Genomic DNA, 13,036 nt, shown 5'->3' on the forward strand with positions numbered 1-13,036 from the left:
AACGTCAATCCCTAAGATGCCTACAACCGAGTTCCTCTTACATACGCGATTATTGTGGCTAACAGGCCAATTGTGGAGAAATTACTAGGACATAGAGATAAACATTTGGTATTCATCCTTACCATATTTGCTTCCTTCCCGTCCGTATCCGCTTTCCTTAATTCCTCCAAAGGGAGTCTCACACGCGATCAACATTTAACCAATTAGCCAACACAGCCTTGTACTAACACTCCTTCACCGTCACTAGAATGCCTGGCGTATCGCGAGCCTGCGCCCCCAAAATGTAGTCCCGGCTCACGTCGATGTCACGGCCGCGTTGCACAGCGGACACATTGAAGTCGAACTGCCGGAAGACGGCCGCTAGGATCAGAACCAGCTCCGCACGCGCCAGATTCATACCCAGACAAGAGCGTGTGCCCCTGTTGAACGGCACCAGGTATCGTTCCAGTCGCTTGCCGTCGGGTCCCAGCCAGCGCTCGGGCCGGAAGACGCGAGGCTCCGGGAAGATGGTGTCGTTGAGATGGGTGAGCATGGCGGTCATGCCAACGATAGTGTCCGCGGGAATGAAGATCCCGCGGCATTGGAGCGGCTGGTCGGGAAATTGGCGGCTAATGCGATGGGTAACGGGATCACATAGTCGCAGACCCTCCTGGATTACGGCTGTCAGATAGGGGAGTTGTTCGAGCGACGTCAGGGAGGGAAATTGCTGAAGGTCTGGGATAGCGGCAACGAGCTCGTTATGCAGCCGTTGTCGCACTGCTGGGTTGGCGGCAATGTGATAGGCCGTCCCACGCAGTACATATGCTCTGGGACCGGTTAGTTTCTGAACAAGGGCCACTGTGGAAAGGTTGAAAGGTTTACGTAGTCCCAGAACCCGCCGTCACCAAGCTGAAGGCTTCATCGCGCAACCTGTCCCTCTGTAGCTCGACCGCAGGGAGCTTGCTAGCCAGCAGCTCGTGGAAGACCGTCCGATGGCCGGCTTTCTCGTAGGCTGTATCCTCACCATGCCGAATGGCCTCCACCTGCCGAGACAAATCCTATAGGGACGCCAGTCAGCCCATCTATCCTTCTATTTCACATGCGACGGTCTTACCCGACGGAAATCCAATATGTCCGCCATTGCTGGGGCCAGGATCTTGTTGACGCGGTCCTAAACATTCCACACCGAATGAGTACCCGGGTATGTATCTCCCTAATCCGGAGAGCACAACAGCCTTACCGGCAGTGAATATGTGAGGCGCATCAACCATGGAATATGGATATTCAGCAAGCTGACCTCCAGGAAGCTATCCACATCATCAAATCCCTTGCGACCGAAATCGGGCTGGCGCACGTTGTGCGGCTCATGGGCAAAGCAGTAGGCGTTGATGATATCGAGAGTCACCGCGGCATAGATATACTTCATGTTCAGCATCTCACCTGTCTGAGCCGCGCGGTGCAGACGCTCTCGCAGAATCTCAATTGGACGCCACATGGCTGGGACAAGGTCGGTGACAGATTTCTTGGAAAAGAATGGGTTTAAGGCACTACGTCGCAGACGGTGTAGGTCATGCGACTGAGTACCAAGTGTCTAGGTCTGTCAATGATATTTCCTGTCTCGTAGACATTGGATGAATCGGCGGAGAGGGCAGATATACCGCAGGATACGGCCCAAAGGCTTCTGCGACGCGCAGGGGCTTCTCTGCGCGACCATTGGTTTGGTTGAAGACCTGATCAAAGAAATCGGGGTCATCGATGTGCACTTCATCGGGGTTGATGCGAATGACTGGGCCTGCAGGAACAGGATATTAGATCGGCTCTAGGGAGACGGTGGGTGGGATTGGTACCATATTTGCGATGTAGGGCCCGAAGCTGGAAGGTGAACTGGCCACTTCGATACAGATCGTAGTACCATTCATACAGATAGGTGACCTTGGCCAATGGAGGACCGGGGATATGAGCGAGAGGATGGAAGTAGACTCGGTAGGCGAGGAAGGAGATCAGGACCACGAGGGCCAGCGAGAGCAGCAGCAAGACATCCATTCTGGGCACTGGAGTCGGGATGATTGTACCGTGAGGTATGAGCATGCTATCATGGCCAAGTTAACCGATGATGCAACGCGGGGCCGACCGAACGCATTGGATTGCGGGGGCCGTTGATAGAAACTCTCCATTTCTTCATTTGATACGATTCATCGGGCTTGTCAGCCGCCCTGGTAGGTTTGGGGCCGAACGGCGAAATCAGGCCCCCCTTACGAGCCGCTAACCCGCCAACACGCTAGTTGGCTAACGTGCCACACGCCAGGCCGCACTAAAGATTAAGCCAAGTTAATGTGACTCCGTTTCCACAACCGATACCTTGTCAAGCACACCTCCTTTGTCATTCAGATCCCAGACGAGCCTTGAGTCGAATTTATTGGGGCCCGTGTGGCTCGAGAACTTTGATCAATGGTCATCAGTTCCCCGTCGTGTGGCGGTCTGGCCGGCCTCATTTGCGGCTTAGTATGGGAATAATTGCTAGAGGCACTATTGCTGGAGGAAGGATATGATCTAACAATTTCGGACCAACCCCTAACTCGCCTATAGGTCTGTGGTGGGGCAGAACTAAATTAGTGGATAATGGTTTAGAGTGGTGCTCCCCCCAAAAATGGCAACGTCTCGGCTATAGCTGGCAAGACAGTCTTTATAATGTACAGTACCCCTCTCTCGAGCCATAATTCATATGGCTACGTATCCTTTTGGACACACCTCTACAACAATGACCGATCCGTCTGTGTCCGCGATTCTTGATGGAATCGCATCTTCGCGCACCGCGTTCGACAACCACGAGGCTGGCTCAAGGGAAGCTCTAATCGACTACGGCCGTAAATTGATTACGGCACTAGAGATTCCTAGTGAATTTATACAGCGAACCTTCTGGGCAGAAGTGAGTAGTCACTAGACTTTCCCAAAGCCCACTCCTGCTCGCATACTGAACCGCATTGGTGATAGCCGGCCCAATCAGCCATTGTCCGCCTCGCCGTCGACGTCAAACTATTCCAATATTTGCGGGATGGGGGACATGCGGGCCTGACATCTACGGCTCTATCCCAGAAGACCGGGGTCGATACAGTTCTCTTGTCACGTTTAGCGAGACATTTAGTGGCGATGAATCTCCTCTCGTTTAGGGACGGAGCATTTCACCCCACAAGGCTGAGCAACGATCTCGCAGCGGAAAATTTCCAACACTCCATCGCTTTTTGCTATGATGCCGCTCGTCCTTCGTTCAATGGATTTCCGGAGTATTTCAAGAATTCCGAATATAGGTCCCCAACACTGGGTGGCACAGACGGACCTTTCCAGCACGCCCACAAGACCAAGCTTCCATTCTTCGAATGGTTGGTTGCAACCCCGCCGCACCTCCAGCATTTTGACTCCTTTATGAGTGCGTATCGGGCTGGCAAGGCAAATTGGTACGATTTCTACCCGGTAACCGAGCTAATGATTACGGGCTTTGATCCGTCCGTCAGCGATGTTCTTCTCGTCGACGTCGGTGGGGGAAAGGGTCATGATGTCGCTAATTTTGCCGCACAATATACTTCTCACCCTGGGAGAATCATTCTTCAGGATCGCGAGCCCGTTATCGCTAGCGTGTTAGCTAATGGCTCTGAGGGTTTTGAGGCGCAAGCCTACAATTTTTTCAAACCACAACCAATCAAGGGTGCGCGAGCCTACTCTCTTCACTCTATTCTCCATGACTGGGGCGATGAAGATGGCATCATGATCTTAAAGAACCTAGCTCCAGCATTGGAGAAGGGCTATTCGCGAGTTTTGTTGAACGAAATTGTTGTCAGTGAAGAAAAACCGACACTGGCTGCTACAAGTATGGATATGATGATGTTAGCCCATTTTGCAGTTAGAGAAAGAACGGAGGCTGAGTGGAGAACTATTCTGGCCGCAGCTGGATTGAAGGTGGTCAACATCTACACCTATCCGGGGGTTGCAGAGAGTTTGATCGAGGCGGAGTTGGCTTTGGACCTCTAGTGTATAGGGCATTCACAAAGATGGCTGAGATTTTTCCTTATCATGACGAGTATTCTGCTTGACCCGATCATCAAATCTCTCGACGAAGAGAGACAAAAATTTAGCGCAAGTCACCATGAGCCGACAACCCACCAACTGAATAAATTCAGTACCTGTTGCAAACTCCTGGTGAAGAACCCAGGAACTATGGATTGCTTGAAGACAACTACACGCGATAGAAAGAGACACGCACAAGAGAATCTGTCCAGTATACTAAAATGGTCTCCCTCAAAGGAGACCTTTGACATCCATTGGCCTCCGCTGATGTTGGCGTGAAACTCTAATAAGAATGTATTGTTGAAAGGAGCTCATTCCTCCATCAATTGGCCGGATGGTGTAGTTGGTTATCACGTATCGTTAACACCGATAAGGTCCTGGGATCGAGCCCCAGTCTGGTCATTTCTTTTTGCCTATGATGAATGGGCGACCGGGTAAAAATTCTGATTTTTTGCCGGTGCCACAGTGGAACGGAGATGGACGGGATTAGGGTTGTAGCTAGCTTGGAGGAACTGATCGTGATTGGCTGATTTATATCCGCGTGGAACAAAAACTCGCATATATTCTTTATGTAGCATCCTCGTCTGTTTTCTTTGAGTGAAACCCGTCTTGATCATGGACCTGCAAATAAGATATGCAGAATAAAATCCACATACCTATTGAGAAACCTCGGACTCATACAATGCTCCAACACGGAAGAACTCCTGACAGCCCACATAGATACCGACCAGCTTCGACTCGCTCGGGGGTTCGTATACACGGTCACCCGCTAAGAGTCGTTGATGGCTTTCCGCAGACGCTTCGTCTTTACACCATACGTCTCGCCTGTCATATCCGACGGTGTAATTGATGGAGAGTCTAAGCTTCTTGTACAGAGGCTGCTCACTTCGTTCAACCTCGAACTCGATTTCCACAAGGTCACGCTTTTTGGTCGCGACCGAAAAGCCAACAATCTGAGCGTCCAGTGGAAAACGAACTGTTTGACGGGCATTGGTATCGAAATCGCCTAGGCTCGCTTTTGCAGCCGACGTGTAAACGAAAACAAGTCCGATAATCGCCCGATCTCGGAAGTAGGCTTCGGCTGTGACTATAGTGTCTCTATGACCGTCGTCATTCTGCGTCGCGAAGTAAAGTTTCCGTACCTGGTCAAAAGGGGGAGGGTGTTCTGGGACCAGTATCTGAGCTCTCCGGCCTTCGTTCGTAGAGGCAGAAATGACTGCTCGGACGCGATCACAAGATGCATTCAATATCCATGAGATACCTGTTAGTGTCTCGTCACGGTCACTTTGGTACTGCTGTTGCAGCTTTTGGGGCGGAAGGGAGCGAAAGTCCGGAGAGCGAAATGTTACGCTGCGAGAATGAGTCGTCTCAATGTGGATGGCGGCAACTTGGCCTACCTCCAGCCCGCGTTCAGTAGAGTAACCCATTGGAGTGAGCCAGATAGTTAACGATTGAACTGCCTCATCTAGGGAGAATTCAAAACCATCGTCAATTTCATCCATCCATTGTCCTACTGTGCTAGGACTTGGATGGTTGTAATACTCAAACTTCAAACCGGATAAGCGATTCGAAATTCTAGATCGGCCTTGGATGCCCATAGATGCTTGGATACTCCGGATGTCCTTTAGTGATGCATAGGTCTGATAGTTGCTGGGGTTTGAACTATCTATGAAATGAGTGAATTTATCGTCGTATCGTAGCTGATATTCGAGTGTCCGATAGCATTCGCAATCCAGAGTATCCGGTGGTGGCATACGCTGTTCATCACATTGTTGGGACTGAATGCCGACTCGGATAAGGCGAGATTGGTTTGTCTGTATCTATTCAGCTGCCGTTTGGAACTGCGTAAGGTATTGCTATCTAGGCGCATACTTGTTCAAGAGCAACCAATCCTGTGATGGTATTACCTGATGGCGAGATTGGTATTTGACTAAGTGCTGCATTGAGTCGAAGGCGAAGAGGAGCAAAAGTGGTAGTGCGTCCATAGTTTGTTGAGATCTAGGTCGAAGTTAGCAACCCATACAGATATTTGGGGATTCTCTGGAAAGGACCTGTAAGCCACCTAGACCGACTGAGTCTCTCCAACTGTCTTCTAGAACCCCGAGTTGATTGATACGTTCTCCGTTTGAGCCATCGAGAAAAAAGGACAGCTCACAGCCATCTTTAGTGCCGGAAAGCAGAGACCTTCTATCAGAGTAGAATATCTCTATGCCCGTGATTGGATAGGAATCGGAGGCCATGTAGAAAGTAAGTCTTGTCAAGGATTTGAGAAATAGGCCTCTTGGGCCACCAAAGTCAATGTTGGTCAGCGGTTCAAAGGCTCGCGAGGGCATGGACGGCAGGAGAGGGCTGATTCTTAAACCCTCATGTCCTGGAAGATGCGAGGTCCACAAATAGGACTGTACACGAAGCGAATCCATTGCATCTTGAGAGGTTAGCTTCGGAGAAGCTCCGGGGCGGGGGTTCAATGTCAGTTCACCAAGGCCGAGTGAAACAATCTTGTATCGATCCAAACCTGCAAGCAGGCGATATTGCTCCAACTTATCCGGAATGCCTATGGTGCCATAAGCAATTCCTGGGCCGCTGCTACTACCAACCCAGGCTGATGAATCCGAGCTTGTGAATGTGAACTTGATTCCCGTCAACCCTTCCGAGCAAAATGCCACACAAACAGATTTTACGGTAGACGGTATATCTATCCACACCTCAGATGCTGGAATGCGATATCCAACTAGACGATCAACGACATTGTGCTCCCCCCGACGGAAAGAGAATTATCCCCGATATAAAACTCTTTGCGCCGATTTGGACGGTTGAGATACCTATTCGCTGTCGATACTCCTGACACGGGGGCATAAATGATTGTGCCCTCTGGTAAAGCACACGACATCCCTCTTCCAAGGAACTCTCCGCGGAAATCGAGGCTAGCTGACCAGAAAACGATCTAGCTATCTCTATGAACTGAGGTGGCTTTTCAGTCCTGTGGTCATCAATTAGCTGGAAATAGCCGCCTTCGCTTTTCCTCAGGCGAAAGGCCGATCCGCATGGACCTTTGCACAAAGTAGCCTCTAGTTCCACAAGAGCAGCAATGGGTTCTAGTAGCTGTCGTATTCTTTTCCGATTGACCAATTCCGTGTATCCGGCTCTTAGAAATGCCCTAGTCCCAAAGAAAAGTCCAAACCAGTTTTGCGTATCAGTGAGGCTCGGGAACAGAAAGTCAAACTCCTGACCACGGAGAAACCTGCTCCGCCAGTACGACAGTGGAAGGCTTTCGACAGCTGCAAGTAGAGCTAGATCTCGACATACGAGTCTCATATTCAGGAGCTCGTCAAAGGATAGATATGAAAATATCTCAAATTTCAGCTCTGGAGAGAGTTCAGTGAAGACATGTCTTTCTAGCTTTTCGCGTCTTTCTTTCGTTGGATCGCCGGAAGATGGAACATAGGGTTTATAATGACCAAAGTCCTCCAAGTTGTGCGGGATTTCGAAAGGGTCGGCATAGAATTGCGACATCCGATTTACTGCGGACCGCCCGAACGGTTCGTGTGTTTGCCCAGCACCCTCATAGTCGTGGCCGAATTGGAAGGTGGATGCATAGCGGCAAGGGGTGCAATAAAGCTGGTAGAAGACCGACTTTGCAATGGCCGCTTTATCCTGGAAGTGGCGCAGCCTAAGGAGAAGCAATCTCCAGCACGAGTCGTGTATGCCGAAGCACCAACGGCCAGATGACTCGCAAAGCTTCCACGTTTCTAGCGGCCCAATCCCCACATCGAAATAGGATCGATCACTGTCAAGCGGTGCGTGGAGTTCTTTTCGGTAGCGTACGAATCCTACCCCGGTTGTGGTGACAGGATCGCCAGCAGCGGCATCGGTTGGGTAGATGCCTCGTATTTGTGTGTACCAATGGCGAACGCGAGTGTCGGCAAGGTCGGTATTGGGCAGTAAGATGACTCCACAGAGAGGGCAGTAAACGTTAGAAGACAACATTAAGTCAAGGTGTCGTGATGAATATGGCAGAGGCCTGATTAGGGTAGGATTTGAATTTGATTTCGATTGGGTCTGACAGAAATGCGGGGCAAGAAGACCTAACAGAATTGATAATATCTGATCAAAGGCATAATAAATAAGTAGCTATATGAAATAAAACTATTAACGTACAAAATAAGCCTTAGTATCTACGCCTTCTTTTTAACCATGATCAAAACTCCACAAATATTGCCCTTCAGTGTCTCCTTCCCCTCCGGAACACCGGCCTCATGCAACAATTTGGCGATCCGATTCCTCATCAGCTTGACTATATCTTGATCCGTGCCCACCTTGTCCGGATTAGCCTGCTGCCACCGATGTACAGGACTACCAGTCACCATCATCTTCTCCATCAAATCAAGCGACACCTCTCGCTGCCCATTAATAAACAGCTCTCCGCCCTCCACTTCCGCGTCGTCGTTATTGGGTGTGCCCCATTCCTTGCGGACGAAGGTGCTCTGCTCGAATTCTGGCACTTGCGGATCGCATTCCCAGGGTAAGGGGAACATCTCCGTGTACAGGGACCGGTTGATGCGATTGCCGTTTTCGATATACGGCATCATCTCGCGCTCGCGCAGCTCCGCCATCGCCGCATTGATTTTTTCGGCATTCGGCACGGACGGGTGCGCCTGCATGGAGCTGGTGGTCCAGAATGCAACCGTGCCGCCGGGCCGGAGGATCTTGGCGGCGCGTGGCCAGAATTTCGCGATGTCGAACCAGTGCGCCGCTGTTGCGGCCACGATCAGGTCGGCTGTGCCGTCGGGAATGAGATTCTGGCCCGCGGCCAGGTCCTCGGCAGTCGAACATTCGAATTGGATGGGCTGGCCGGAGGAAGTTGTGCCGCCGTTCTGACGAGCAGTGGAAATCATGCCCTGGGATGGATCCAGCCCGAAGGCGTGGGTGAAGTGTGGTGCCAAGGGCCGAGTCGCCGTTCCGGGTCCGCAGCCAACGTCGATGAGGGTGCCCAGCTGGCCACCGGTCGAAACATGGTGGTCTATCACGCGCTTGTACAGGTTGGGGTGGTAGCCTGGCCGCGCCTCGGAGTAGGCCGCGCCTTGCTCGCTCGTGTAAGCGCGGAAAGTTGCCTCTGTAGTGTGGCCGGTTGAGGCATCCTTGGTATCAGCCATCTTGGCCTGGGGAGTAGATTGTTGTTTGATTATAGCGAAAGCAACAGGAAAAGGACACAGTGGTGACCTGCGAGAGCCTCCAGTTTCACCTTAGTTATTCAGCCCGTTAAATCCGAAGCTAGCGCTTACCGCCCGTGTTGTCTTGTCGCGAAGTATGAAGAAGATTGCCATTCTTGGCACGATGTATGAAGAGAGCATCATCGGTTCCGCTAGACACAAAATAATAATACGTGGCATGCTACTATTATAAGAAATGCAGGGCTTATACACACTCCACGGACTATCTACGTTTGGTCCACCACTACAGCCTGGCCCGGTAAACACGCCGCAAGGACTCAAGGCCCGAAGGTCCGTCGTAGATCTGTTGCTCAGTGAGGCGGGTATTGACCTGTGGCAGTTAGTATATTTCTTGCTTGATCAGTTATATATCGAGGACATACGTGCTGGGGTCCGAGTTTATCCACGCTCTCCACCCCAAGCAGCCGCATAGCGGTTTTGCTTTCATCGGCCAGAACTATCGAAAAGAGTCAGTAATGTGCATCTATAACAGCCATAGGTCCCACATACTCTGCAAAGTCCGACGCACACCATTCACTCCCCCTGCTCCGAGGCCCCAGAGAGCAGGCCGTCCAATGCCTACAGCCTTGGCGCCCAGGCAGAGAGCCTTGATCACATCTGTGCCGCGCCGAATTCCTCCGTCCACGGAGACTTCAAGTTTGTCGAAAACTTCCGGGCAGTATTTCCGGATTTCCAACAGAGTATGGACGGCTGGCGGGGCCGTGTCCATGGCCCGTCCGCCATGGTTGGAAAGGATGATACCCTTAACCTGGGGAGCGTGAAGAGATGCAATGTATGCGTCCTCGTGAGTCTGCACACCCTTCAAGATAATAGGCCGATCCGTGTGCTTGGCAAGCCACGGCAGAGTATCCTTCCACGTCAGAGATGGATCGGTGCCAGCGAAGAGCTGCTGGCCGACTCCACCGGTTGTTTTAGAAACATCTTCCGTGTCCTGCGTCGTCGTAGGAGTCGGGGGCGCCAATTCAAAACCGCTTCGTTCGTCGTCTTCTCGCTTTCCAGGAACGGGGGCGTCGAGCGTGAGAACAATGAACTTAATCGCTTTGAGCTTGTTGATGCGTGCCAGCGCTCCCTCGCTCTTCTTGTGATCCACATTGACATAGATTTGCCAACCAAAGACTTGGTCCGGAGCCGCGTCCTTGACAATTTGTTCTGGGGTCATGGATGCGTTGTTCGATATTATTTGCAAGGCCCCAAAGCTGCGGCATGCCTCTGCAATGCCTGCCTCGCCTGCAGGGTGGCCCAAACGGGCCATGGCCGCGGGCGACACATAGATGGGAAGTCCCACCTTGTGCCCCAAGAACGTAGTACCCAAGTCACATCGGGTACAGTCAACGAAAACCCGTGGCCGCAGAATGATGGATCGGTATACTTCGCGGTTGAACTCCTTGGTGATCTTGTCGTCGGCCGCGGAGAAGTAATATGCCCACGCTCGTTTGTTAACCTGCCTGGTAGCCACCGCTTCAATCTCGTCCAGATTGAGAATTTGCTCCATTGGTGGCGGTCCTTGGGCGGGTTTCTGCGTCGCCGCTGGCGCTTCGTTCTTGGGCAATGTGTCCGGGTTCACAGTGCCTATACACTGCTCGGGTTTGAGCTCATCCTCCAGGATGCCGGGAGGGTGAATCGGGTCATATTCTTCGGTAGCATCTTTGCCTGCTAGCTTCAGGATAACCTTCTTGCCCCCGGGGTGGCTGTCAATGAAGTCGGTCACCTAGTCTCTGGGTCAATATCGCTCTGAGAAAAACTGTATGTATTGAGGAAGTCGTACGTCGTAGACCTTGCCATAAAGGATTACCCAGCAACTTTCGGGGGTATTATGTTTTGCGACTATGAGGTCGAGTCAGAGAACACTCAAATGAGATCTACTCCAATCCAACCGGTGGGAACGATACCTTCGGCCGCATCGAATACTTTCGCCATTGTCACCCACTGCGAAACACTGAGAACAATCTGAGAACGGGAGCCAGAGACAGCCGGTTCTCACGACTGCTGACACGGAGGGTTGAGAAAAGAGAGGAGTGGGAAAACTCGGTCGAGATAAGCCCGAAGTTTGTCGGCCTCTTGTCCGACAAAATTGGGTCCGACAAAATTGGGGAACGGGGGATGTGGGGAAGGGCGGCGACCGAAACGCCGGGTTGGGCAAGTTCGATAGCCGGGATGAGGGTCATTGGTGGAGAAATCATGTCGGGGGTAGTTTACAGATAACAAGAACCATTATTGAGAACGAAAGGGTATAGAAATCGAAAGATGATAATGATGATGAATGATCATTACTGAGCAGGTGATGGAAGAGGAATGAAGAAGTATTGGTGCAACATCGGTCGTCCACGTGAGCCTTGACCCTTTTCCCTCCTCAACCTCTTCCACCTCGACAACAACACAATCGTAATCACACTCACATCAACAACTACGCCGCCGCCATGTTCGAGGTACGAGATCTCCTGTCTATCTGTGTAGCCGAATCTAACATCCTCCAGCGACGTGCGGCAGACCGCTATCGCCTTCGAATGCACCGCGCCCGGTCGGCAGTGCTAACCTCGGACGAGATGGTTGAAGTGCGCGCCGCCCAGCGCACCTTTGAAGGCGCCTACGTCCGCACAGCCCTCTCTCAATTCTCTTTTGCCCTCGTCGTCCTCAAGATCTTCACAGCCGAGTTCTACAGCATCGGTGCGTTGTTCGCCATCTACGGCACGGGCGTCCTGATCATCGGCCTCTTCCGTCGCTCGCAAGGAAACCGGCAGTTTTTCTCCGAGCTGGGCGAGGATGGGATACATCGCCATAAATTCCGGACCAGTGGCAATGCCGTGTTGGTTTTAACCGCCCTCAGTATCGCTGCATATGTGTGTTTGATCGGCCTGACGGTCAACTTGGGGCATTGATGCCGATCTTCGTGGCGCTTGCCATGCGATATATTCTTGGAGTCATTTACCCAGTCGATCAGCGAGATGCTTCTGTGGCCATAACCACCGTCACGCATCCTTTGGCCCGGTACGGGCTGGGGAAGTTGATGCCAACCTTCTTAGTGAAACAAACCGCAGAGCAGAAAATGCCCATCTACTGCCTTACGGCTGAGAGGCAAGGATCATGGAAAAGACTATGAGACGAAGACCAACATATATGTGCCCTGATCGAGTATGAAGCTTGCGACCGCTCCCTCGGCTCTTGGCAGACAGTGGAGCAACATATGACATATGAATGATCTCAATCATGGGCCGTCTCAAGTTCCAGTGCGAAACGTGTGATAATACTCTAGCGGTCTCTATCTCTCCAAGGTGGTGTTGAGCTAGCGGCAACCTGCAGCCGAGCCAAGATCAGTACAGAAGCTGCCGAGTACACCTTGGTATATCCATCGCACAAGGCGTCCCAACAATTGCCTTTCCATCCGTGAGACCCAGCACCTGGGCCCGGACCAGCCCGGTTCATGACCTGATCCAATGCACGGAGTATTGGTATTGATATCTCACTCTTTGCCCAGACGGGAAGCGACCTGGACGCTTGCTGAATATTGTTGAGACATCCTCTTTTGCTCTCTGTGTGGCGCGTTGCTCTTGGCCATCCATGCGAGGCACGCATTCTCAGCTGGAGATGGATGCATTCGATGGGGTGTGCAAGACCTAGTGGTCCCAGGCAGGGAATATGATAACCATCAAATGCAAACCTGTTTATTGCCTTGTATCCCGTTCTCAAGAATAGAATTTTTTTTCTCCACTCCACCTAGAAGAATGCGAGTTGGTGATTTCACCTGTGAATAGGAGTTTAAGCATTTCTAC

The 13,036-nt window shown here is 51.6% G+C and overlaps 6 protein-coding genes across 6 annotated transcripts; 2 read left to right on the forward strand and 4 right to left on the reverse strand.

The window, feature by feature from the left end:
* Window positions 1-223: 223 nt before the first annotated feature.
* Window positions 224-2,022, reverse strand: N7474_001415 (cytochrome P450; the record flags this gene model as incomplete). Its single annotated transcript, XM_057192830.1, has 6 exons — window positions 224-806; window positions 862-1,037; window positions 1,094-1,150; window positions 1,220-1,570; window positions 1,638-1,771; window positions 1,827-2,022. The coding sequence occupies 6 exons, from the start codon at window positions 2,020-2,022 to the stop codon at window positions 224-226; spliced, it is 1,497 nt and encodes a 498-aa protein (XP_057057783.1).
* A 715-nt stretch (window positions 2,023-2,737) lies between these two features.
* N7474_001416 (O-methyltransferase) lies at window positions 2,738-4,002 on the forward strand (the record flags this gene model as incomplete). The annotated part of the gene is made up of 2 exons (XM_057192831.1): window positions 2,738-2,905; window positions 2,971-4,002. 2 exons carry the CDS (start codon window positions 2,738-2,740, stop codon window positions 4,000-4,002), a joined length of 1,200 nt encoding a protein of 399 aa, XP_057057784.1.
* Window positions 4,003-4,694: 692 nt separating this feature from the next.
* On the reverse strand, window positions 4,695-8,025 carry N7474_001417 (uncharacterized protein; the record flags this gene model as incomplete). The annotated part of the gene is made up of 4 exons (XM_057192832.1): window positions 4,695-5,852; window positions 5,911-6,036; window positions 6,090-6,668; window positions 7,345-8,025. The coding sequence occupies 4 exons, from the start codon at window positions 8,023-8,025 to the stop codon at window positions 4,695-4,697; spliced, it is 2,544 nt and encodes an 847-aa protein (XP_057057785.1).
* A 188-nt stretch (window positions 8,026-8,213) lies between these two features.
* On the reverse strand, window positions 8,214-9,191 carry N7474_001418 (class I SAM-dependent methyltransferase; the record flags this gene model as incomplete). The annotated part of the gene is made up of 1 exon (XM_057192833.1): window positions 8,214-9,191. One exon carries the CDS (start codon window positions 9,189-9,191, stop codon window positions 8,214-8,216), a length of 978 nt encoding a protein of 325 aa, XP_057057786.1.
* Window positions 9,192-9,492: 301 nt separating this feature from the next.
* On the reverse strand, window positions 9,493-11,186 carry N7474_001419 (FMN-dependent alpha-hydroxy acid dehydrogenase; the record flags this gene model as incomplete). The annotated part of the gene is made up of 5 exons (XM_057192834.1): window positions 9,493-9,579; window positions 9,632-9,705; window positions 9,759-10,977; window positions 11,035-11,093; window positions 11,144-11,186. The coding sequence occupies 5 exons, from the start codon at window positions 11,184-11,186 to the stop codon at window positions 9,493-9,495; spliced, it is 1,482 nt and encodes a 493-aa protein (XP_057057787.1).
* A 500-nt stretch (window positions 11,187-11,686) lies between these two features.
* Window positions 11,687-12,145, forward strand: N7474_001420 (uncharacterized protein; the record flags this gene model as incomplete). Its single annotated transcript, XM_057192835.1, has 2 exons — window positions 11,687-11,695; window positions 11,744-12,145. The coding sequence occupies 2 exons, from the start codon at window positions 11,687-11,689 to the stop codon at window positions 12,143-12,145; spliced, it is 411 nt and encodes a 136-aa protein (XP_057057788.1).
* Between the last annotated feature and the right edge of the window lie 891 nt (window positions 12,146-13,036).

The sequence above is a fragment of the Penicillium riverlandense genome (genome assembly GCF_028828495.1).
Source record: "Penicillium riverlandense strain IBT 135883 chromosome Unknown utg000001l_segment0_segment0, whole genome shotgun sequence".
Taxonomy (NCBI): domain Eukaryota; kingdom Fungi; phylum Ascomycota; class Eurotiomycetes; order Eurotiales; family Aspergillaceae; genus Penicillium; species Penicillium riverlandense.